This window comes from Punica granatum, chromosome 2, assembly GCF_007655135.1.
Source record: "Punica granatum isolate Tunisia-2019 chromosome 2, ASM765513v2, whole genome shotgun sequence".
Lineage (NCBI taxonomy): Eukaryota > Viridiplantae > Streptophyta > Magnoliopsida > Myrtales > Lythraceae > Punica > Punica granatum.
The window spans coordinates 4,973,655-5,000,625 of NC_045128.1; the positions used below are offsets into that span (position 1 = coordinate 4,973,655).

Sequence of the window (26,971 nt, forward strand, 5' to 3'; positions counted from 1 at the left end):
AATGCTGTGATGATGCTTGCATGGAAGCTCAGAGCTGGAACACACTGAAAGTAGAGAAGATGCTGAAAGAGACTCTGAAATGGGAGATTAGCTCGCCTATACTTGGTTCCAAACTTCCAACAGTCCTATCATATTTAAAGAGTAGACTACTACTGTCAGGGGCAAAAACGGTTGCAAATAAATAAGTAGAGAGCGATAGTAGTAGTCTACTCATATTTAAACAGACATTATTTTCCGCTGATCTCACACATAATATTTGATGAAAGGGTTGCTTTTGGAGGCACATTTTTCTTCATATTTTACCCTCTTGTAGACAAACTTTTCATGTATTGAATACAGAGCATATACATAAAACAAAGACCCGCGCAACACGAGGATAAGATAACAAGTAAAAATTCAAATGATTAAATCGTTTAAGAAAGAGAAAGAAAATTCTGTGCAGTGAGGCAGATTCTCTCTATTTAAAATAATGAGGGATTCTCATTACATATTTTTATAGAACATTTTTGAAAATTCTGTAATTCAATTTTTCAGGTAAGCCCACCACCGGACACGCCAAAGCCCAATGCTTTTAGGGCAAGCCACAGGTCCCCTTATAGTACGAACTCCTTCCCCTCTAGGATCATCCGGCATGTTTGTCTTGCCAGCTTGAATCTGGCCACGTAGTCTCCATCTTCTTCCCGAGTTGCTGAGACATTTGGGAGAGGTCAGCCAGAGTAGTCTCGGGCAGCCCCTGGTTAGCCAACCAATCGCGTCCTAGCCGCAGTTTCCTATGTTACCAGCCTTGCACGCCACCCACCGTAAAACCAATAGGCCTCAACTACCCAGCATCAGGGGTTGGCACAACAAGTGCCGCCAGTGGTTCTCAACAACGTGCAGGGGCAACAGGAGGCTCGGGCCTCGCAGATTGACCGCAACGAGCTTCAAGACTTAATTCAAGAGATGTATGGGCCGACCATTAATCAAGTGGAAAGGCCCCTCTACCGCCTTCTCTATCCTGAATGGATAGATCATGACCATTCGCTCTACCACCTTCAAGCTCCTGGAGTTTACTTTTTTTTTTTCTAGCGATGACCTAGTCATTCAGAAATTAGGAAGACATAAGTGCCCAAGTCCACACACAATTCTACCGGACATTGTGTGGTACTGTGGGCCGAGATATTGTGTCCCTTGTGGTACCAAGAGCACCACCTCCTGGTTAGGTTACCAGATTCCAGTATGCTGGAATGGAGAGCCACCGTCGGATGCACGGGCAAAGACAATTGAAGAGGAACCACTGTAAGATGCTGAATGGCCTCCCTATCTTGAGGCTTCCAAGGCCGGTCTGACTGCATCAGGTCGGGAGAACTAGATGAGGTGCCATTCACCTTTTGCACAGATGACGCGTCTACCTTATTTCCTAAGGCCTTCGTACTATCTGCTAACATCGCGAGAGTGATGCCAACTTCAATTTCTGAACTTTCTCCTCATATTTCTCACTTTGTCAGAGTCGATCAATCAAATCCTTCAAGGCGGCCGATTCCTCCTCCACCGTATCGCTCTCCAGTGTGTTACCATACGCCGAGTCTTCGCTGCTGTGATTGCTATGCTCTTTGTTGTGTGGGTCTGAAGAGCAATTTCTTCACACTTTCTTGCCGCACGAGTTTTAATGGGCATAAACTGACTACACAATGGGACCCACCGAGCGGTGCCAGAAAGTTGCTCCGCCTAAATGGTCGCAACCTCTCTCCGTCTTATGCGTGATAGGTAGAAGATTGCTAGGTGTGCTAGGTCGTAGCCCAAGGTGAAGAGATGGTGTAATCACCAGCCGTCCTCACCGGACTAGTGCATAGCGCCGGTCCCGGGGGCCTAAAGGACTAGCAAGCAACTGGATTTCCTTGATAATTGTGCCGATAGAGCGCGTGAGGTTTGTGGATGGTTAGACGACATTGTGGCCGTGAGGGTAATGTTGCTTTAATTTTGATTTTGATTTTGATCGTGAAAAAGGACAAATGAGATGTGATTATAAATTTGATTTGGGAAACGTGTATTTTTGTTGTGTAGTGTGTTGAGTTAAAGTTAAAGTTAAAATTTTTGACTTGGAAAATATGTGTTTTTGTTGTGTAGTGTGTTGAGTTAAAGTTAAAGTTAAAGTTAAAATTTGGTGTTTGAGAATCCAAACAGGCTGTTAGATTCTCCCAACATGTGCACATCGTTAAGGTCAAATTGATTGAAACGGCCCGAAAGCTAGTCTCAATAATGGGGCCACCACGAACCTCGGAAGCTTGGAAGGAGGTAGATGGGTAGATACCAAGAAGCTCGGCAATGGCTATTGTCCTCAGTGCGTAATGTAAGTGCTAGAAATGAAAGGCAGAATGAAAAGCATAAAGAAAAATGCAAGGAAAAGTTAAAAGTAGCGAAAGAAAGATAGATAAAATGAAGGGTTTCGCGTAAAACTAAGCTAAGGAGACTGAGAGGATATTGTTTCTTATTAATTAAGGCTTAAACTAAGAAATAAAAGAATAAACAAAGCAATGCCCTTTTCCCATAGCCCCTTGCCTTCTTGAGAATCACCAAAGTTTGCAATTTCCTTGGTCATGAAGATCACCTCGTGGTTTCCATCTAAAGACTGCGAACCCTACACGCGGCTGGCCTGGGTCGGATGTTGCCGCATTGCTCAGGTCGGCTAACATGAAGTTTCCATCACGGGCCTCTCCTTTCCTTGGCCTTGGCTAACTCAGATCCCTTAATTCGACGTGCATGGGCTGTCTTCACGCAATCCAATGTTTAATTGATTGTCGGACCTGCGTAGTAAGCTCCAAACTCCGTGATTGATGCGTGGTGCCGAAATCGGGTGTAAAAAAACGTGTCAACCCCTGCAACAATACTTTACCTAATAGGACCTACTTGCTAAAGGATCCGACGGGGCCGAGTTCATGCACGTTACGTGAATGGCCAGTACTTGAAGAGATACTATGCAACCAAGTGGGAAATGAGGAAAAAGGAGCTACAGAAAGATGGAAGGGACAAAAGCTTCATCAAGTCAGGTCGGATAACGGCCAGGCCAAGCCAAGCCAAGCCAAGCCAAGCCAAGTATAGAAAGGGTAGCAGGCCAGGTGGCCACTGCAATGTCTCAGGAAATAAGAGAAAATCACATTCAAAAGACAGGGCCACTATTTATTTCTTTTTTTTTTTTTTGGGCTACTATACAGGCCCCTACTTGGCTGCCAACTAAAAGTAGGCCTTCAAAATTGTTCTGCTGGCCAACACATGGACCTCCAATCAAAGGCTCTTTATCATCTCCAGCAGGTCCTTCCAGTCCTTCTGATGAGAAGCCACTTTGAGGTGGGCCTCCAGACCGGCGACGTGGACTCCCAGCAAAATGGATTGCTGCTTCCTCTTCTTTTTGGAGACGTTGGAACTCTGCTTCAGCAGTGGCTAGTTTAGCCTTCAGCACCTCGATCTCCTCAGCTTTGGCCGCTTTCTTGGACTCAGTTTCTTGCAATTTGTCCCTTCTGGCCAAGGCCAATTTCTGGGCCGCCTCCGGCTCTTGTATGAAATGAGTAGGCTGCCTCAGAGGAAGAGAGTCCTGCTTGTAAGCCTCCCAGATCGAAGTAGCAGTCTGTTGCAACTGTTGTAGTTCGACTCGGAGGTGGACAGATCGACCAGTCACTTTTAGCAGGACGTCAGCAGCCTGACCAATCAATGACAGACCAGCCTGGCTAAGGCCAGTCAACGGCCGTTGGAAAACCTGGAGCGGCTCTCTCTTTGCCTTCTCAACAGCGGTCACAGTGGGGACCTCTTGTGCTAATGAAGTCTCCTTGGCCCCAAACGGAGAAGTTAGCTGCTTGAGCTGGGCCAGCAGGCTCGCTGTGTGGGGAGGAGGGGAGAATGCTGTGACCTCTTGTGGTGAAGATGATGATGATCCAGCCTGCTCAAATAGTGAGACAATTACATCACTAGCTGCATGCTATTTAGATACAAAGCAGTTACAATGTGGGTCAAGAACGTTTACAGTTTGAGAAGCAGGCTGGGGGTTTGATCCATAGTCAGTGGCCACAGGCTCAGAACTGGCAGCAACAGCAGCATGCGAATCATTCACTTGCAGATCAAGAAAAGTCCTTTCATTTGCTTCTTCGTTCTCTTCCTCTGGTTCTTCCTCTTTCTCTTCTTCTTCTTCTTCTCCTTTCTCTCTTTCTTCCTCATCCTTCTTCCTCTTTCTCTTCTTCTTCTTCTTCTTCTCCTTTCTTTCTTCCTCATCCTTCTCTTCTTCTTCTTCGTGTACTTCCATCCATTCCCCTTCTTCCTTCCCCTCATCTCCTTCATCATCATCTCCTTCTTCTTCAACCAAATCATTTCTTTCCCTTTTACTGGCCATTCTGTCCCCAGCCTCAGGCTCAACCATGTTGGGCTGAGCATCATCTTCCTCAGTCTCCTTGGTGGCAGCCGCATGTGCTGCAGGGTCAGTTTCAGTCCTGCAGTATCCATGAGAGTGTGATGGAGTAGCAGGGGATGTCGTTAGAGGGACAGCGTCCACAGTTTCCTCACAAATCTGCAAAGGGAGAAGAATTTAGAAAAAGGCCCCTGAAGGGCGAACTGGCAAAATTAATCAACTAAACGCTAGCAAATTAAAAAAATATATAGAAAATATAAGACGGCAAATTAACTTTTGTTTAGCTCACCTCCTCACACGATTCAATTCCTGATGTATCTGATTGATCGGCTGATGAGCTGGTGCTTCCATCTTCATTCTTCTTGACAGTGCATCTAATATGAAGGGGAGGACCATTTCTATTAGATGTAATAACCCTTTCCGTCGTAAATGCTTGAACTTCTGGATAATCAGCTTGTGCCCGATCGATTGATGAGCTTGAGCTTCCAGCTTCAATCTTCACACCCCTTCTGTATGGGGAAAGAATTTCAACCAATATATGTCAATTAAGTGATACTATAAGTCGGCGGCGCTGTGGTTACCTTAGAATTTCATATATGCTATTGTACATTTGAGTACATGGAATAGTGATATCCGAGTATGTACAGCCAGCCACTGAAATGTCAACTAAGGATGGAGCGCATTTTTGGGAGCACGCACAATCAGATTCCATTTACGATAAAATACAGGAAGAGCTGAATTAATTTGTATCTCCCAAAGATGCATTCGGAAGAGGTCACAAAAAGAAAGCTACATGTACTTTGCAGTATCAGATCATGACTGACGTTTCTAAACTTAATAGGAGAGCCTGATGTCAGAGTTCCACATCAAAACTTCTTAGAGCGATGTTCACGAATCAGTTAAGAGCACACTAACAAGTGATAGTACAGAAGAAGCATCGTGGACAACCAAACTTACTTGATCTCGCTGAATAAATTGTGGTTGCCCCTTGGACTTTTATTATTCTCCGAGTCCTCTTGCTGGTTTCCTAATTTCCCTTCTTTGAAAGCACAAGAAGGATGCAGATCAAAATTGCACTTCTTACAGAAGTATGACCATACAGATCCAATTTGCTCACAGCCATCACATCTGTAGGAGACTCGGTAGGTGAGTTGAAGCTCATGGCCACACAGGGCGTGTGGCAACTTCTCTGGCCAACCATTCACCATATCCTCAATATGCTCATTTGTGAAGGGATAAGCGTCGCTCCCATAAGTTTCTATAAGGCTTCTGCCTTTTTTGGTGATAATTTCACCAGTTGGCCCTAGAGCTACCAGCTCTGGCATATCCTGGATCTCAAGTTTCCTATGCAATGATAAGATCCTGGGGTCACCAGAAGGAAGAGCCAGCCACGGCACCTCCAAATCCTTGAAGGCAACTCGGTCGTGCTCGGAAGGGATGAATATTACTTCGAAGGCCTCATCTCTTGCCTTGATCTCGTGGTATGCTTTGGCAACCTTTGGAAACAAAGGATGCGAAGCAGGGTTCTGAAGAGCAGAGATGTAGAGGAGGATGTTCTTGCCCAGTAAATGAGGAACCTGGACATTTTCTCCTCCATTGGTGACCACAAAATTTCCATCCCCTGAGACCAGAATAGATTCCAATGTCTGAGCAACATCTTTTGCAGTCTCTGTCTGCAGCTGCGACCGACTCTGTTCATCCAGATAACCAAAGGTTTAGGGGGGTATAATTATGGAAGATTCAACAACAACAAACGTTTAGAGAGCTATGATCTATTTTGACAGGTTTTTAACGTAACAAAAGATTAATCAAGTTTCTGCGGAAACAGCCTCATTACATTCAGAACATCAGGAAAATAAATGTAATAGATAAGAGCATATGACTAAACCATGCAAGAACCTAGGAATCAATCAGCAGAACTTCAATCTTCTAGTCTCCGTGTCCCGCAATCACAGGCAAAGTAAAAGGGGGGAAAAAATAATGCAACGAGGATCAATTTTAATGTCCGACTATTTATACCAAAACTATAGACCATGCTTTTCCTAAAGAAGAGCTTTTTTTGAAATCTCACCTCAAATGCTTGTTTGCATCGCTGCTCTAGATTAATAGGATAGTTGATGTTCTCCAGCTCTTTCAGCTGCGACGGATCCTCCAACGTTCTCAAGGAATCGCAGAGAAAGATATCAAGACATTTCAGGCGTTTCAATTTCCCAAAGCCTGGAATCTCGGTTAGGCATGGACACTTTGAAATATCAAGTCTCAGTAGATTCTTCAGGCATGAGATGTCAGGGAGCCGAAAAAGTGCCCGACAGTTCCTTACAGTTAGATTTCTCAAACTTTCTGGAAGATGTAGTCCAATTGTGATCTTTGAGCGGATGGGCAGCAAGAGAGCGTTGTCTAGCGACCGCAACTCTTTGACCCTTATTCTGTGGCTTTGAAGAGCCCTGAAATTCGACCATTTACAGACTCTTAAAGTGTGTAAATTCTTCAAGCTGGAAAGATTCGGCATATCTAAATCACTCCTAGCACGCTCTAGAACCATCTCCTCCAAATTAGGGGGCAACTTTGGGACATCCTCCATGTTTGGGCAATCTAACATGAGTCTCTTGAGCCGAAGTAAGGTTCCGAATTCAGCAGGTAGGCTGGTGATAGTCCTAAGTCGTAATTCTAGTTTGGCCAGCTTGGATAAGCTCCCGATTGCATCTATGTTGAGATGGCCCTGCACTCCCAAATTTGTTAACCCTGTCAGATAGGAGAGGCGAGGGCAGTTATGCTGTGAGTTGGATCTGGCAATTAGCTGGGTCAAACTGGTCGGGAGATCGGGCTGATATTTGAGCTTGCGACAACAATGTAGTTTGAGGGTTTGGAGATGGGAAAGCTGACTGATGGAGGAGGGCAATTCACGTACTTTGGACCCTGAAAGATTCAAGAACCTCAAAGAGGAAAGGCCCGAAATCTTCATGGGGAGACCATCTGAAAGATCAGCTGATTGAGCATCCAACTTTTCGAGCTTCCTCAATGCCCCAAAAGATTCGGGTAATTTTCTCAACTTTTTGCAGTCTTTTAAATAAATCTCTTCTAGTATCTGTAGGCCTTCGATAGAGTCAGGCAACGCCGTTATTGCTGTCCCCGATAAATCTAACCTGACCAATGACTTTAGCTTTCCAACTGTTTCCGGAAGTTCCTTTATTGCTTTACAACTGTGTAAAAGAAGCAGCTTCAGATTCTCTAATCCTCCAATTGATTGGGGCAGCTCAGCAATACTCGTACCTTTCAAATCCAACTCTACGAGAGATTTCAACTCCCCAAGTGAACTGGGAAGTGTCCTCATCTCTTCACAACCTGATAACCGTATGCACAGAATTTTTTGTAGATTACCAATGGTAGAAGGCAATTCAACCAGTCCCGAAGACGAGAGATCCAAAGAAACTAATGATTTCAATTCCCCAAGTGCCTCAGGGACTTTCTGCATCTTTTTACAGCTTCGTAAACACAGCTTCTCAAGCTCCACCAGTCCTCCAATCTCATCAGGCAATTGAACAATGTCTGTGTCAGTCAGGTCCAACTCAACCATTGAGCTTAGTGCGCCCAGTGAGTCAGGAAAATTCCCCAGTTGTAAATTATTCAATTTCACGCACTTGAGCTCTAGTAGATTATCGACGGATGGAAAGTTGAAAGACATGAAGTGCTTTTTCGTTACAGTCAGCTCGGTCAATTTCACTAGGCCATTTAATTCTTCGGGTAATCCACAAAGAGAATCACATTGTTCAAGGTTCAAGTACCTGAGGCAATTTAGATTGCCTATGGAGCTGTCAATGGCAACCAAATTTCTGCAGCGCTTAAGAGTTAACCTCTCCAAAGTCATACCCTCAGGGAAATTAGGTGTCCTTTGCAAGCAGTCAGCTCCCGTAAGGTCAAGAACTTTCAAGTTCTTTGCATTCTGTAAATGAACAATGAACATGTATAATCACTAGAACTGGTGAAAAATAAAAGTCCTTGGAGACTTATGGCCAAAAAAAAAAAAGTCCATGAAAAAATGGACACATATATAACTAGTATCACGGCTTGCAATATGTACCGGCTACATTTTATGATAATTAGTTATTGGTTTGATCCCTTTGAATACTAGTTGCAGTATTCTATTTTCATGTTATTAGAGATATGTGAAAAACAGAGAAAACAGAACAATTCCTGCCTTTCAATTCTTTTCCTTAAGGAAACTTTAAAAAAATAAGGTAATTCTAACTTGGAAAGAAGTACAGTTGGTGAGATCAAGCGGTGCTTTAGCGCCCAAAATGCAGACCCAAGTTCACTGGAAAAGAAATTCGATAAGGTGGCCCGTATTTCCAATACTAAAGGAGTACACATCTAATGTAAGTCATTCTGAGGTAATTTCTCAACAAGAATAAAATATTTCCATTTCCTATTTATAAAAGGGAATATCGAATATCATAAACATCAAGAGAAAATCAAGATATACTACTAAGAAAATAGTCATATGCATGACACAATATATCATATATGTACCACACCTGCAACTGTGTCCATCCGCCCCACTCTTCACTAATGTAACTCGAGGATAAGTCAAGAATGACTAAAGTTGTTGAAGCAAAATTGGACATCTCCGAAGGAGATGGCTGCCGCCAAGAAAGCCATCTTAAATTTGGAACACAATCTTGGAAGTGTCGTGGAAGTTTTGCCCATCCCACATCGAGAAATCTCAATTTTGTTAACCTTCCAATCCCCTCCATTCTCAAATCAATGGGGTCATAGGGGTCGTAGGACTCCAGTCGCAGTCCTTCAGGGCTTTCCTTCTCCTGCATAAAAGTAAAGATATGCCCGTTACGCAGCAGAGGTGTTTGCCTAAAATGAAAGTAAAGAGCGATTTTACCTGAAAAAAAAAAGAAAAATTGAAGTAAAGAACAATAACGGTGCTCGTAAGATTTTATGTCATTTACCCCTCTGCTCTTCAGAACTTGCAATGCTTCCTCATGAATCCAGATTCTCTTATGCTTGTTCGGATCGTTCAAGTTCTCACGGACGATATCCCTTCCAAGGTCCCTGAGTTGATCATGCATCCATATTTGGTCGTCATCCAGAATCTTTATCAAGGACATGGAACACAAGATTTCAAGCCTGAACAGTGGGTAATATTTAGATGCATCCCACATGTAAACTGGATTTGTTCTCTTGGTGCCAATAAAGAAACATGCTATGTCAAGGAATATTTCTTTTGCTTCTGTGTCTAACTTATCATAACTTATCCTCAGCCTTTTCTTCACCTCTTCCAGAGGTATATCTTTTGACCTCTTTATGATTTCTTTCCATACCTCAGGATCCTTGTACGTGGCAAAAAGTGATCCAATTACTGTAATAGCCAGAGGAAGTCCACCAGTTGTGGAGACAGCTTCTATAGAGAGTTCTTTAAAAGCAGGAGGAGGAGATTCTTTCTCAAACGCATATCTACTGAAAAGATGTAGTGCATCTTTAGACTCTAGTATCTCCATCTCCAAACGCGAAACATCGTCTTTGTTTAGTTTCCCATCTCCAGTTTTCAACTCGTCCACCTTCCTGGTTGTGACAATGATCCTGCTTCCTGGACCGAACCATGTGGAATTTCCTGCAAGTTTCTTGATTTGTTCCCAATCATCAACATCATCAAGAAAAATAAGCACTTTCCTTTTGCGAAAGCTCCTTTTAATCTTCTCATGTAAATCCAATCGTCTTGCTGACTTGGGGTCAAGACTGTTTATAAGCCTTTCTTGCAAATATTCTATACCATGAAGTGCTAACATCTCTCGCACGTCCTCAAGAAAGGCACTACCATCAAATCTATCGGAGATGCTGTCGAAGATGGACTTAGCAAGAGTTGTCTTGCCAATGCCACCCATTCCATGGATGCCAAGATACCGTACATCATCAGTAGATTCGATGTCCAACAATTTCATTGCAGACCCTAATTTACCATCGATTCCCACCAAAGGAGCCATATCAAATCTTTTTCTCGGTTTCAGCTTGACCAAAACCTTCTCTACGAAGTCCTTGCAAAACTCCGTGAAGCTGCCATAATTTATTTCCCATCAATTTATATGATAATATTCTAGCAGAGCATTACCATTTTTCTAGTACATCATCGAACGAAAGTAGACCGTTATGTACTGCAAAACAATTTTCCATTTGGGTGTTTCACTCTTTCCAAATTCTATTGCAGTTGGCAAATAAATTTCTTGATTTGCCACATGTAAAAAATAAAGGCGCACTAGAAATCCTACGGGCAAGATAAACACAACTTTGAGGAAGGGGGTTTGGTGCAGTTGCACTAGGTCGGTGATTTGGAACAAAGGGTTCCTGAGTTCGGTCCTTGCGGATGGGACTTCCCTTACCCCTTTAACCGAAAAATGAAAAAATAGGCAAAACCTATTAATTCCAGCTAAAGATATGTGCCTAAACATAATCTTAGTTTCAGCGGTAATGATTCCAAATTAACTGCAATTTAATGGGGAGTTAAAAAGATGTTCACGGCAATTGTCCTCTGAGATCAAATAGGATACCACAACATGCAGGCTATTATTTACTAGTCTATATTCTATATATCTTTTATTAATAAGCTAAAGGAGAGTTTCACACAACTCTCACTATTGGCCGCGTAAGTGAGAATGAATAGTGGTGAATGAATGGTGGTGAAAAGTATTTATTAAATAATATATACTATGATAGCTAAAAGCAATGGTTTTGTACAGAAAAAAAGAACACCTGTGTGAAAGTAAATGAATGATCGTCATCATCTGATCCATGTCTAATATAAAGTTTTCATGCGATGACTTTGACAATAATGTTAATAGTCTATAATTATAGAACACGCATATGGATATTACTTATAAAAAAACGTAACATGGATATTCACTAGACGATTTCAATAACTGCAGCAAGGCGCCGGGGTTTTGCACTAGTCTTATATTTAAGCTAAAGTAGAGTAATAATAAGCTCTACAAAGGGAAGTGATAAAGAATGTCTACTACCAAGAGAGTGAGGATTCAATATTTTGACCTAACCAATTTTTTATAACAATTTTTATTTTTATGTTACAAGATATTGGTACTAATAGATATTATTTAGTTCATGCAAGAAGCTAAAGTAGAGTTACAACAAGCTCTACAAAGGGGAGTGATAAGTAATGTCTACTATCAAGAGACTGAGGATTCAATATGTTGACCTAACCAACTTTTTATAATAATTTTTATGTTACAAGAGATAGGTACTGATAGATATTATTTAGTTCATGTAAGTAGCCCTAATAGGTTACTATTGATAAAGCACTAAAATATAGTCCCTATAAGTTGTATGTACTAGAAAAAGAATCACCCATTTTATTTTCTAATTTACTTTCTTTCTCAATATTCTTGTATCCGTAAAGGTTTTTTCTAGTGTTCGATTTTATGTGGAACACTCAAAATTTTATAAATCATTATAGATAGTATTTTACCACGATATCTTTTCAACATATGTAGGACGTTTACTTCTTATTTTCAAATTGAATTTTCTTTAATCATCTTCTCAAGTTAATATAAGATCCATACATATAGAGTGTTTATCATTAATATTTCATAGGTAACAAGGTTATTGAAAACTTCATACAAAATAGTTAATCAATTTCAAGATGTTGTTTAATAAAGTGAAATATCTTAATTGCAATTCCTTAAAAATTAATTATTTTTTCAATGAGTCTAGGATTTCATGGCGCATACATATGTTAGATATGGCTTATGAAATATAGTCAACAATTCAAGAAGATATATCAACAACTCAAAGATAATATATAATCATGATAAAAGTGTAATAATAACATTAATTACTAATATTATATCTAAATAATTTATTCATATAGTTGAATAATTCTAATTAATTCAAATAATTCTTAACTAAAATTGTTGTTATCCCGCAGTGAAGCTCAGGTTCTCTTCTGATGCAATAACATAGAACCCTCCAAAAAAAAAAAACCCAAAGAACCCCCCCCCCCCCCCCCCCCCCCCCCACCCAAAATAAGAATGACACGATTAACAGAACGAAAAAACTAATTAGCTCAATAATTAGGAAGTTTCTTTTCCAAAAATGAAGCAAAAATAATTTGAAATAATTTACTTCCATTTCTTTGTCAACAGATCTGACTGTTTTAATCTTTTTTGTTTTCGGAAGATCATAAAAAGTTATACAATATCAAAGATTGGGTCAAAATAGAAATAAGCAAAGTATTGGGCTATCACATAAATATGTTATAAAATAATTTCTATTTTTGCCTACTGACTTCATCAGCCAAGTTTTACATTATTATTTAAACATTTGTTTTATAAGTGTTTAGAATTTCAGCATTTAAATTAAATATTGAAATTTTAAGTCCAAACAAGCACAATCCAACCTTATATATGTGCTGGATTTTAGAGTTAAGTAGAGTTAAATTTTAATTTTAGTTGAGTTGTAATGATTGTATGGTTGAATTATGAGATAAAGTGTGAAAAAGTAATGAATAGTTGAAAGAATTTAGTATTAAAAATTGAATTGAATGGTTAAAAAAATTAAAGAAAAAAATAATAATTATTATGTTGTTGACTTTTGTTGTGTAGTGAGTGGAGTTAAAGTTAAAATTTAAAAAGTCGACCCTAAAATCAAACGGATTGATCTGGAGGAGCTTAACGTACCCCGTACTCCCCACTGCTAGTCCTATGACAGTAGGAACCGCTCTGAGGGCTGCCTCCCACTTCTTCACTTGCGCTTTCCCGTACTGCTTCTCAAGCCCCTTCAGCTGGTTCGTGTATAAGTCGGTCTTTAGCTTAACATCTTCTGCTGTGACTTGGTAAAAGATCGGCATGATATTTTTCTTCAGCTTCACCATTGTTTCGACCTCGCGGAGGGGCCACGCTTTGGCGGCAAAGGTTTTGGAGAAAATCGGCACACATATGTCCGAGTTCTTGATGGCCGGTATAATCCTGGCGATCTTATCTCCACATTCGAGCTCGTCACGGTCTCTGAAGTAGCGGATCCCGGCTCTCTCCATAAATTCACGGAGGACATTTGCGAGACCCTGCCCGGTATCCTCTCCTCTGTAGCACACGAAAGCCTCATATTGATCAACCGACGCCTCTTCATCGTCTCCTTCTTCTGCAATTTCTCTGTTTGAACAGCCAAGGCGCATATATAATGATAAGCTTCAAACATAAGCCAACACAAACAACAAACAGCAGACAGAAGCAGAGAAAAAAGAAATCCTTACGAGATCTCTCCCGACATAGCTACTGCCCAATGGTCAGGACATATCCTCGCTCAATCGACTTCTCAAGAATTAAAGAGGAGAATTCAACTCTTCTTAACCGAAAGCTTAATTGATATGAGGCATATAATGGTACAGCATATGTTCATACATATATTATATATAGGGTAAATTATGTCGGTGGTCCAAAAAGTTTTATAAATATTTGTACAAAAAATTTTTTTTGCTACTTGATGGTATAAAATATTTTAAAGTTGTTTCAATATAGTACAAACCATCATCTCGCCATTGACGCCGTTAAATCGATGCTGATGGTGCAAAATTAATTTTTGTGGGATGTCACATGATGGTGTAAAATGTTTTGAAGTTGTAATTTAATAGTACAAAATATTTTACGTAAGTTATATGATGGTGCAAAATTTACAGATCTTGTAAAGGACGACTTGACGGCGTTAATAGCGAAATGACGGTTTGTACTATACTGAAACAATTTCGAAACATTTTGTACTATCAAGTAACAAAATTTTTTTTTATACCACATTGAAACATTTATAAAATTTTTTAGACCATAAATGCAATTTACCCTCATATATATGTCTAGCTAAAGCATCTTCTGCGTTGCGCGTAGGAATTATATATAAACAAATGTGAATAAATCTTTTTTTAAAATAAAAACTTTTATTAAAATTAGTAAATGAGGTAAAAAATTAATTCATAAAATTGAATTGGAATAAAAAAGAGAGGAGCGTTTTTGATATCATGTTTTGATGGCATGATGTCATCCGATAATTTTCCTTTTATATATATTGTTTAGTACTCGGGACAAGGGAGAGATAAGGGAACAGAGAGAGAGGATCGGAGAAGAGCAAATAGATCAACCTTACTTAATTCGACGTGGGATTTCTTAAATTTTGATTTGAATTTATACGGGCTTGAACTCAACTTTCAACTTAAAAGTTCAAGCTTATAAGTGGTAGTACCTAAACCATATATTAACCCGTGAATTTTCTTTTTCTTTTATGATGTAGAATTTATCCAATTTTACTCCTCAACATCCGCCCTCACGTGCAACGTGTGGTCTATTTTTGTTTATATGTTGTCACGTGCCCTTAAACATCCGCCCTGAACAATTGATCTCGAGCCGGGTTCCTCTTCCGTGCTCGGGCGAGGGGGACTAACACGAGACACACTTTTGGCTGCACTCGACATACTGGACCTGGCGTGGTGTGGGTGCGCACACGCACGTAGGCATGTATACGCGTAACCTAGGTTTCGATACCATATTAATTTTCATCTTTTCTATGTGGGATTAATATCCTCAACATCCGTCCTCACGTGCAATATGTGGTTTATTTCTGCCTACACGTTGTCACGTGCCCTTAAATACCCGCCCTCAACAATTGACCTCGAGCCGGGCTTATCTTCCGTGCTCGGGCGAGGGGGGACATTAACACGAGGCACACTCTTGGCTGCACTCGGACATACTGGGTCTGGCGTGGTGTGAGTGCATGCACATACGCGCGTAGGCATGCGGAAGCGTAACCCGCTCTAATACCATATTAACTTTTCATTGAGTTTATACAGACTTGAACTTTTAAGTGGATATGAGCCCAAATTCGTATAAGCCCAATGAAAATTTAATAGGATTCACGAGAGTGAAATGTAAACACCTTACTAGTCGATTTGCAATCAAGTGGATGATAATTAATTTTCTAGTAAGAAAATGAAATGAAGCAGCTTCCTCGAAAGTTCTGTATTAAACAATTATATTGAGTTTGACTATTTCCAACACATTTTCTGGTGACTATTTCCAACACATTACTTTAGTATAGATAAAAAATCGATTAATTAATCAAAATTGGAATCGATTTGCGATCAAGAGTTAAGATCAAAGTGGACCAAAGCGGGAATCAAATACATACAAAAAAGATACGCAACTACTTTGAACCTTTAATTTATATAAGTTCTATATATCAAGTGGGGGTAATTAGCTTTCACTAGGGAAGTGAAAGTAATTCTTGTTTATTGGAAGAAGCAGCTTCTTCCAAGTTTACCTAATAAGCAATGAAAAAATTCTTACATGACTCCGTGTCATATGATACCAGATCATCACAGTCATCCTCTGATGAGTGAAATGCAGGATTCACGCAAAGTAAACAATTGTGATCTTCGTGTTACATGAGATGAGATCATGTGAGACTCTCCGGAAATAATGATATTCACTTTCACTCTTTCCAATCCATATTCATGGGGACCAGATTGACCCACCTGCACCAACTTTAAACTTCGGTCTAAAATGATCCCTATAATACAATTGTTCATTTAATTAATGGAGGCGACCAAGATTGATTAGACTTTTCTAATACATCACGCCAGGTCTTTTTCAAGGGCTATAACAATTGACTCTCACCGTCTCACGCCTAAAGCTGAATAAGCTCATCGGTACAGTTGTGGTGCTTTTTTTTTTTCCCTGACGAATCTTGAAAATTCATTCATTATATAAAAAGAATTTTTATCTTAAATGGTCAAAAATTTATTCGTTTTGTTAAATCTATAATATATATTTTTTATCAGATATATCCTATGATTTACTTTTTGCATCAAATCTATTCCGGCGTTATTTTTTCCGTCGACATTTGACTATCGTACTGATGTGGCACGTGGAGCGATAGTGGGCCACACTTGCCACGTGAGCGCTACTTCAGCACGACCATTAGATGTTGACATAAAAGATAACATCATGATGCAAAAAGTAAACTATTGGATATATTTGACAAAAAAACATAAGATAGATTTGACAAAATGGGTAAACCATAGGCTATTTGGAGTAAATTATCCTATATAAAAAGATCATATCATATGAATACATGACAAAAAAACTCAAGAAATCGAAATTACAAGATCAAAACTGTCGGATCCTTCTAAGCGTATTACATACGGAAATATTAAGGTGAACGAACACACCAAACAATAATCACAAATATAGCAGCATTCTAAAGTTTTGATAAGAACCCTCTACCATCGCACATGGATCTTGGCTAAATCTGGAGAAGGTTTTCAAGCCATATTCCGTATAGAACTCAACTATCCAATTTCGATATTCAGAACTAACGGGAGATCTATTGTAATATTTTACTAATATACTGAGTTTGGTACTTATAAGTTTTAGATAGTTTATATATTATACAATAAAATTAGCAATTAAAAATTAACTTTTTATAAATAAAATTTTCTAAAATGAGGAAAAAGATACTTATATAAATTAATTTTCGTAAAGTTTCTTTACTAATTTAGTTATTTTTAAATTAAATTTGGCATAAGAGTGAATATCATTTAGATATTGGCCTTTTAAACTCTATTTTAATAAAAATAGACATTTGCCTTTTTATCCTATTTATTTCATAGATATTGACTTTTTTATCCCTATATTATTAAAAATATACTTTTCTAATCCTTTTTATTACAAGGGATATATATATATATATATAGATTGGTTAAATCGTAGCCATAAGGATATAAAACTTTACATCAATTAGAAACCGATAAATTAAAAATAACTCACTGAATACAATAAAGAGAGTGACATTTGAAGTTTCTGTTCATCTATATTGATATCGATATCTATAGTATTGTAATAAAAAAAAAAGTGCCAAAGGGAAGTTTATCTTCCTTTTTTTTTCGTTTTGTTTTAAACCTATGTAATATAAACAGTGTTTTTACGTTTGATATCACATGACTTGGTGATTCTTCTAGTGTGGGTTTCTCTTTTTGAGGGGATGAGAAGTCCAAAGCTTCTTTAATCGTGTCATTATCACACGGGTTGGTGATTCTTCTTGTGCGGGAGTTTCTCGCATCGGATCAGTCACGGCATTTTCAGACTTTTTCTTCCTCTATCGATTGCTGGAGGTGCAGCAGGTTTTTCTTCTTTTGAGCGAAATCTTCTTACTAAAATAGGAAAACTTTTAGCACATCTTTAGTATCATTCGATACTGAGGGACTTTTCCTTGTACGATATTCCAAATAAAAAATAGGAAAAGTTTTTATATAAGAAAAATATTATTTCATACAGAAGGATTTCTATTATACGAGATTTCAGGTAAGACGTACAAAAATAGTTTGCACAAAAAAAATATTATTTCTATTGAAAGATTTCTATTGTACGAGATCTCAAGTAAGACGTACAAAAATGTTTTGTACAAGAAGAACATTGTTTCGCACTAAGTAATTTCTGTTTTACGAGATCCCAAGTAAGAAGTACAAAAATGTTTTGCACAAGAAGAATATTATTTCGTATAGAAGAAATTCTATTGTGTGAGATCCCAAGTAAGACGTACAAAAATATTTTGCACAATAAGAATAATGTTTTGTATAAGGATTTCTCTTATATGAGATTCGAGGTAAGACGTACAAAAATGTTTTGCAGAAGGATATTATTGCATACTGAGGATTTCTCTTGTATGAGATCACAAAAATGTTTTGTATAAGAAGAACATCGTTTTATATTGAAGGATTTCTCTTGTATGAGATCCCAAGTAAGAACTGCAGAAATGTTTTGCACCAGAAGAGCATTGTTTCATACAAAAAGATTTTTACTGAAGGATTTTTCTTGTACGAAATCTCAAGTAAGAAGTATATGTTGTGCACAAGAAGAACAGTGTTTCATACTAGATGATATCTCTTGTACGAGATCCTAATTAAGAAGTACGAAATTATTTTGCAGAATAATATTGTTTCTTACCGATGGATTTCTCTTGGGGTTTTTACCTAAAATGGTCAATGGTTTACCATTTGTCAAATCTGTCATATACTTTTTTTTGTCAAGTCTATCCCATGCTTTACTTTTTATATCAAATCTATCATGGCGTTATCTTTTCCGTTAACATCTAACGGCCGTGCTGACGTGGCACGTGGAGCGATAGCGGGCCACACTTGCCACGTGGGCGCCACGTTAGCACAGCCTTTAGATGTTAATGAAAAAGATAACGCCGTGATAGATTTGATGCAAAAAGTAAATCATGTGATAAATTTGACCAAAAAAAGCATATGATAGATTTGACAAAACGAGTAAACTATGAGCCATTTTAGGTAAATATCCCGATTTCTCTTATACAAGATCCCAAATAAGAAGTACGATATTATTTTGCACAAAAAAATGTTCCGTACTAAAGTATTTCTCTTATATGAGGTTCCAAGTAAGAAGTACGAAAATGTTTTGCATGATAACAACATTGTTTCGTATTAGGTGGGTTTTAAAAAATAAAAAATAAATAATAAGACGAGAGGGTAGACCGGCAACTTGCTAAGTCGGTCTCAACTCTCAGCCATTGAATTTCTTAAAGTGAGATCCAACGCCTAGGGACCAGTGACTGATACTCCATTTATTTTCGCAATCGGATTTTAAGATTTTAACTCTACTCACTACATAATAAAAATCAACTTTTCAAAGTCAAAAAGGTAAATCCCATACATAAATCCACATACAACTCCATTATACTAAATTTAATTTTTAATACTAAATTCTCTCAACTATTCATTACTTTTTTATACTTTTTTTCATAGTTCAACAACACAATCATTATAATCCAATTAAAATAAAAAATCAACGCTAAAACCAAACACATTGGTTAATGATCCTAAGAATTTTCCCATCAACAATATATCATGGAGTCACTCACTCACTCATCTCTGCGAAATTAAAGGAGAAAAGGATTGAGATGAAGTGAGGAGCAGAAGCTGAGAAAAGGGAAAAGGGTGAAAAAGAAGGGGGAAAAAAAAACGAAGCCGTAAAAGGAGGATGAGGATTGAGGAAGGAACCCCGTGAGAAGAAATTAATTCAAGAGTGTAATATCATTTCCTTAGTAGAATATAATATCACCTCTGCAAACTTAATTGCAATTTTGCAATTTAGAGTCCAAATTTGGTAAGGTAAAGAATAAGTTGGTAATTTAATCCCACTAGAAAAAAGACTTAAAGTTTTTGATAACCACTATTAAAAACTTCATCATCATCATCATCATCATCATCATCATCATCATAACTGTTACTATTTAATCTCGGTAGAATAGAATATCACTATTTAATGGGGTAGAATAATCAATGTATTAATAAATTAGCATGTTATATAAAATTACATTGTTGTAATAAATAGAAATATATATGAAAGAAACATTAAAGAAGAATTATAATAACTCATTATTATTTTATGCGCAATCCTAATATTTTATTAAATAATTAAAAAAATTAAGAGTTATTAAATTTTACTTAATGAATTTTAATAATTATTTTTAGCCTTATAAAAGTTAAATTAAATAAATCTCTCATGAAAATGATAATTAAATAAATCTCTCATGAAAATGATTTATCATTTTATCTAAAATTATTCAAATTTACAAAAATTAATACATGAGATATGAGTGGAAAAAAGAGAATTCTGAATATATAATATTAAAATTTTATAGACTGTATGATTATTAATCTTTCTTTCATTAACTCAAGTTAGGAATTTTGTATTTTCAAATTTCATAATTATTTTCTCGTAAATTAGATTGATAATTGAGATAATTTCTATAAAATATCTTACATGAATCATTTGCTTATGAGTTCTAAAATTAATATAATCAACCGTGAGTATGAAATTTATCGTATTAAAGTTTAAAAAGTATAAAATAATATAAATCAATATTATTAATAATTGTCTTAATATCTAACATTTCATAATGAATTTTAATAATATTTTTTTAAATCCGTGCAATACACGGGTTCAATAGCTGGCCTAGTATATATATAAAGTTGTATCCACCCTAATAAATGGGGGTAAAATGATGAATGTCTTAATAAATTAATATGCAATATAGATTTTAAATCACAATAACAATAATAATGATAATAATAATAATTATAGCGAAATAAATATATCTAATAATAAATGTCTTAAATAAAATTAATATGCAATATATAAATTAAATATAATTATATAATTGTCTTAATAATAACCATATGCTTAAAGTGTTTTAAAAATTACGTCTTAATGTTTAGGCCGGGTCAGGAAACACCACTGAGCAAAATCGAGGGAATCGGGATTGGGTAGGCCGAGATGAGAGGGATGCAAAGTATGTTGGCTAATTACTTAGACCTTAGGCTAATCTAATTAAAATCAGAAAATCACAAAAAGTGTACACTAGAGGGTGCATCGACTGTGAAATGGCGAAGAAACAGAATACCAGCTTAAATGGACATACTAGATGAATACAAAAGCCTTGATGAGGTCACATTCTCAGTCGCGAGTGGCCATCAATATAAGACATGTTCATGGATGTTCTCAATGAGAGATCTTGGGTCGGACCGACTAGAGCTGTGATTCCGTACTTGCTGAAACCGGCATCGTTAGAGAGTTTACTAGCCATTCCTTTTCGCTCCTTTCTTTCCCAAGCACAACCTTGATGTTGGCCAAGAGCTCCATTTCGCTCCACACATCGACTTCATCCTGGAGTGAAGTCGGGAAACAGCTGCTGTGCGTAATCGTACCCTTGTATCGGTGGGAAGTCGCAGCAAGCAACAAGGCTGTGGACGTGTAGGTATCTGAGTAGAGTCTTAAGTATGGGGCACGAGGAATGTTGTAACAAGATACCCAAACGATATTAGAATAACAAGAAATCAAAAAATAAATGATACCAAATATATATGATAAAACCCTCAAGGTACGAGAGATATCCACGAACAGAGAATGAGTATCTACTAGATCGAAAGTAGGAGATTACAACTGAGATCATACTCGTGTTTCCCAATATCCTTACAAGACCTAACCCGAAAAGAGCCACTCAATTCTCTCAATTCTCACAACTCTGTAACTCTATAAATCCTAAAGACTCCAAGACAATAACCGAGAACTTCTCAAAAAGATTACATGTGATTCATCCAACGTTAAATTGTCTTCCAATGCTCTCCCGATATTTATAGATTGCACGAACCACAGCCCTAATATCAGATATATATACTCTAGATATCCCCAAGAATATATCCAAGAATATTTATCTCTAGGGATATTTACAAGACCACCTTTTAATATTTTTCCTTTGAATGGATTCTGAGTTGTGACGATATCACACCAAAACCAAAACGAAAATCAAATCTCAAGATCCTTTGCTCTCGGCCAAGATTGCCGTAGCAAATCACAAAATTGCGTGACAATTTTTATTGTCTCGTCTTTGTTAAAATTACCGCGGCAATTCTGTTACATTGCCCTGGCAATTTTTATTGATTGCTCCTTCCTTTTCTTCAAATGATTATTCATTCTCATTTCCAAATCTTCAAGTCTCTCATATCTTTCGAGCTTGATGTAAGACACCTCTAACAAATCTCCACTTGGGTTCGCGTCAAGCCAAACCACGATCTAGGTTCTCATATACTCAACTGCTCTATCAAAGCCTTGACGGGCTCCACCTCCACTTTTTTGTGTCCCGCTCAAGTCTAATCCACCCATGGACTTTTTGTAGGTATCGGGCTTCGTCGGAATTTCTGTAGAACTTTCACTAACCATGAGACAAGTAGACTTTGACGTGACTTCAACATTATCCAAAACCACTAGTCTTTCAAGCCCATTTTTCTTTAGCGGTTTTGATTGCTTTCCCTGCCTATCTCTTGTTTGTGAAATACTCCATAGAGAATGTTGTCTCCCCTCACATCTTCTAGTTTGAACATCCTCTATCATCACAAAATGAGGTTAAGGTGTTCTCGAGTCTCCAAACTCCATCTTCTTCTAAGATGTTGCCTTTGTACAAGGCTCCACCTTCACTCGGGATGTGCTCTTACACTGCTTGATCAAGGCAGCTTCATCAAGAATGACATATCTCTTCACAAGGGATTTCAAGGACTTACCAACCATCGTGCACTCCTTGCATTGGTTCACCCTTCCGTGCCCGAGACAAGTACTTTTCTTCAGGAGTCTACTTGATTGCTGATGTAGATTCAATTTTATCTTACAAGACATACAATCTTTCCAACAACACCCCTGTCATCAATATGAGAGCCTCTACTGAGACTTTCATGACTCAGTCCTAGATCATGTACTTACAACCAAGACCATCAAGACTTCATAACGAGATCAAATTTCTCCTTATACTTGGGACATGCCTAACATCTAATAATGTTACCTCACTACCATCATACATTTCGATTTCAACTCTACCAATCTCGACAATATCACATGTCTGACCAGTCATAAGAGTTCTACCACCTTCTATTGACTGATAAGCGGTAAACAATTCTCTATCATGACAAATAATAAGAGTTACCCCAATCAAGAACCCACAGTGCACCAGATCGACCCGATATGATGAGGGTCTTCGTCCCTCATTTGCCTCAACTCTAAGAATATCATCTTCTCCATTGCATTGCTCCGTCACCCCATATTCATCATTACCTTGACTTCGCCTTGGACAGTCCATTTTGCTCCTTGCGATAGGTCTCTCACCATCACTCCCCTGAAAATCGATCAACTTCTTCAACAACTCTTTCGAGTTTAACGTCGCCTTGATATCATCCAAGGTGATGCTTATTCTTCCATAGAGCATGGTGATGACGAATCTCTCATAGGTCTTCGACAGAATACTCAACAGCAATAAGGCATGATCATCGTCCTTTATCTTGATATCGATGTTGATGACAATCATCACGATCTTCTCGTACGTGGACAAGGTCGCGGGCGGCTTACTTTTGCCTTTTGGTACTCCTTGAAAGTCGTCCTCCACCAGCAAAGCCTTTATCTCTATCCGACACAATTCGAAGTCGTTTGTCCCATCGAATTTCTCCACCTCAAATCTCGTGCCTGACATCTTCAACTGTTACGAAACCTGTGCTCTGACATCTTCAAAAATATTTTGGACCAACTTGAAACATTCATGAAACCTTTTGGACCACCGGTGCAATTAAGCCTAAATATTAGTTGGTGATTTAATACAATTTTTTTTTATTTTTGTTATTCATATATTGCCCCCTTGAGCATAATTTCTGGCTCCCATCACTGGTCATATCTCCTCATGAATATGGCAACTATTGTTAGTATCAATTAACATTCGGGTCCAGCCAATAATAGTTACATGAGGAATGCGAGCAAAATTGATCGGCCACTGGAGATTTAGACCAAACAATGGCAAAATAATATTAATTTGAGTATTATTTATTCACTTTAAATGAATAATAACAAATGTATGATTCTTCATAAGTGAGAATCTGTGGGCTCCACATGATCATTTTTTCACTTTCAAACAACCTGATTGAGTATTACACAGTCAGATGACTGAGTAATATTGACCAAATATTTGCTTTAACAATAATGGCAAAAGGGCAATGTCAAAAAAACAAGGTGGTCCAAGGTGTTTACCTATAAAGAATCTGCGAGTTAGGGGGGAAGAGATAGGGAGAATGCCCCAAACCAGTTTCCAAAATAAAAGTTTATGACACATTCACCTCCAAGCTCTTTTCACTTGGTAGAAACTCACTTCATCTTTTGTAATTTTTAATTTCTTTTCGATGTTCATTATCTGATATTTGAAAGTCCAATGAAATCTCGATTGATTCATGTTTGAGCCAAGTCGGTCCATTACATGGTAAAACTCTCTCAATTATAGATTCTCTCCATTCACAAGATTCAAACTCGAAATTTTATTTGAAGTGAATAGAAGTCAAACTACCTAAACTAATCTGCGTTGTTTATAAATTTTCAATCCTTAGGAAAATTATCCTCATCGAGCCCTTATTAGTTATTAGGGCTTGAATTTTTCGCCATGCAATAATTTGGATGATGCTGAGAGATACTATTGGGCCTGTTGGTTTGAGAAGCGTGGGCCTGAGTTTGGGCCCTGTCAGCTGCTGGTTTGTTGATTAATAGAGTTGAGTTGGAATAATAGAGTTGAGTTGGTTTGTTGATTAATTAAATTTCAGATGGATCTTAAATAAGTGAGATTTGGCCGGTTTATATTTAGATTTTAATTAAATTTCTGTGCCCCCAACCCCACCCGATGCTTAATTATGCATTTGTTTGTCGATTAATTAATTATTTTTTTTAGTACAAGATCCACCTGATTGCTGAATGTTGACCGGCGAATTAAGGATGAGTGGGAAGCAGTAAGCAAGATTTTCTGTAGAGTAGGATAGAACGTACTTTGCACATTGAATTGTTGTGACACCCACTCTTCATATCCTACATGATTTTGTACCTTATGATGATGCTTGCATCAACACTGAGTGCTTAGATCGATTCTGAATTCATGAAAAGTTAATCTGAATCGAATCAAAGTACATTTCATCTGATTTGTTCAATGACAGAATTTTCCCATTGTAGCTGTTATCGTCATGCTTCGGATTAGATCAATTGGCATCATTTTTCTGAAATTTATCGACAATGCGATTCTTTTTTTTTTTTTTTTGGTCTGCTTTCTCGAGTCTCTGTCACATTAGAAAGCTCAATCAATTCACCTTCAACCCCTCGGTTGATTCCTACTGGAAGAAAGAGAATCAGATTCATCTTGACTTTGGTCTCTATTTGCAATGTGTATGGTCAAGACTCGAGGCCATAAATAGCCATATTATGATTCATGTTCTTTAAACGGATGGCTCTTTATTGAGGCCATATCTGTTTGTAATCTCTTTGTAATGTTTTCATCAAATAATGCTGCTTCTCAATCTACGAGCGTGAGTCAGCCTCGGGATGAGCTGCTTGGCGGCTCCTTGCTTCTGGGTTCAATGAGGGCTCATGCTTGGGGATACTGATTCTTCAATAATTTCCATGAGACCTGCAGTTCAGAACTAGCATTAGAACTTCCTTTCTCCACCTTTATGTTGATCATCTGATTACACTACCAATAGGTTATTTTTGTTGGCCGAATTGAGGTTGTTTTTTGTTGATAGTTTTCCCTTTTCCAGGTCTGTTATCGGAAGCGAACTTGCTTGTACCTGTATGTACATTATTGTTTAGTCGTCAAGTATATTTTGGGGAGATGTTAAAATATGTAATTGATTCTGCAGTGACAACAAGAACAGAATAAGAAACTTTATGACTGACTAAGAGAAAAGGGATCACAAGCTGCCAAAAACCGAGTAAATCTAATTTATCTTGCGTCCAGTGCCATCTGCAACTAAAACTTAGTGAAGCTATCCTTGCCAATTCTAATTTATTATTTTCCTTCTAAATTGCCATGAATATCCTTGCCAGTTAATTTACTTAATGAAGCTATTTGATCTTCTAAAGATTTAGCGAAGCTATTTACTAACTGGTTCTCTTTTCTTTTGAATTATTCCAGCAGAGGCTGAGAGAAAAAAAAAATTGAAAGAACTAAGCAATGGTTAAGGTTGAGTTTGGCTGTGTTAATTCACATAGGTTCTCTTTCGAGGTCTGTATTAGTTGCTGAATGTAGCACGATTGGCTGCTTTGGCATCGATTTGTGTTACTTGGACTTGCGGTAATCGGAGTAGCGTGAGGATCAACAGATTTGATATCATGATTTATTGTTTCAAACCTTAATCGTGTTTCAGTTGCTATAAGTCACTATTCTGTTTCTAAAACCCGTTCCTCTCCGCCTCTCTTTATAACGTTCTTTTCTGTCTTTGATGTCTGCGTCACTAACAACAGCTATTGTGAACAGTGGGGTATACTTTTACTGTTTGTTCGATATTCTCTCTATCTTATAAATAGCACTGAGTAGCCACTTTTTTACTTTCTGTCACGGTGTTTCGCGGGAGGAACAACTCTCACGATCACCAGGAGAACAATTCACTACCGTCTGAGTCAAAGATGAGATAGTTAAAAGCTGACTTTTTTTTTTTTCAAGGAAATCTCTTTTATATTCATATTGCACCATGTATCCCGTGCCAAATTCACAAGACTTTAGATCGGTTGAGATGATTTCGTTGCATACATAGGAGATCAAGCTTAAGGCTGTTCTAGGACCATTGTCTGCAATTTTTAAATGCTATGATGATGCTTGGATGGAAGCTCACAGCTGGAACACATTGAGAGCAAAGAAGATGATGAAAGAGACTCTGTAATAGGAGATTAGCTTGCGTATATTTGGTTCCAAACTTCCAACAGCCCTATCATATTTAAACAGACATTATTTTCCGCTGATCTCACACATAATACTTGATGAAAGGGTTGCTTTTGGAGGCACATTTTTCTGCATATTCTATCCTCTTGTAGACAAACTTTTCATGCACTGAATACGGATCACATACATAAAACAAAGGCCCATGCAACGAGCGGATAAGATGAGAAATAAAAATTCAAATGATTAAATCTTTTAAGAAAGAGAGGAAATTCTGTGTAGTGAGGCGGATTCTCTATT

The 26,971-nt window shown here is 37.9% G+C and overlaps 1 protein-coding gene across 1 annotated transcript; it reads right to left on the bottom strand.

Annotated features, from left to right (window-relative positions):
- Positions 1–2,970: 2,970 nt before the first annotated feature.
- Positions 2,971–13,730, bottom strand: LOC116194492 (disease resistance protein RPP5-like). The gene is made up of 8 exons (XM_031523300.1): positions 13,638–13,730; positions 13,066–13,536; positions 8,905–10,432; positions 6,444–8,312; positions 5,330–6,063; positions 4,662–4,881; positions 3,995–4,531; positions 2,971–3,910 (listed from the first exon to the last, which is right to left on the bottom strand). Exons 1-8 carry the CDS (start codon positions 13,652–13,654, stop codon positions 3,137–3,139), a joined length of 6,150 nt encoding a protein of 2,049 aa, XP_031379160.1. The 5' UTR covers positions 13,655–13,730; the 3' UTR covers positions 2,971–3,136.
- Between the last annotated feature and the right edge of the window lie 13,241 nt (positions 13,731–26,971).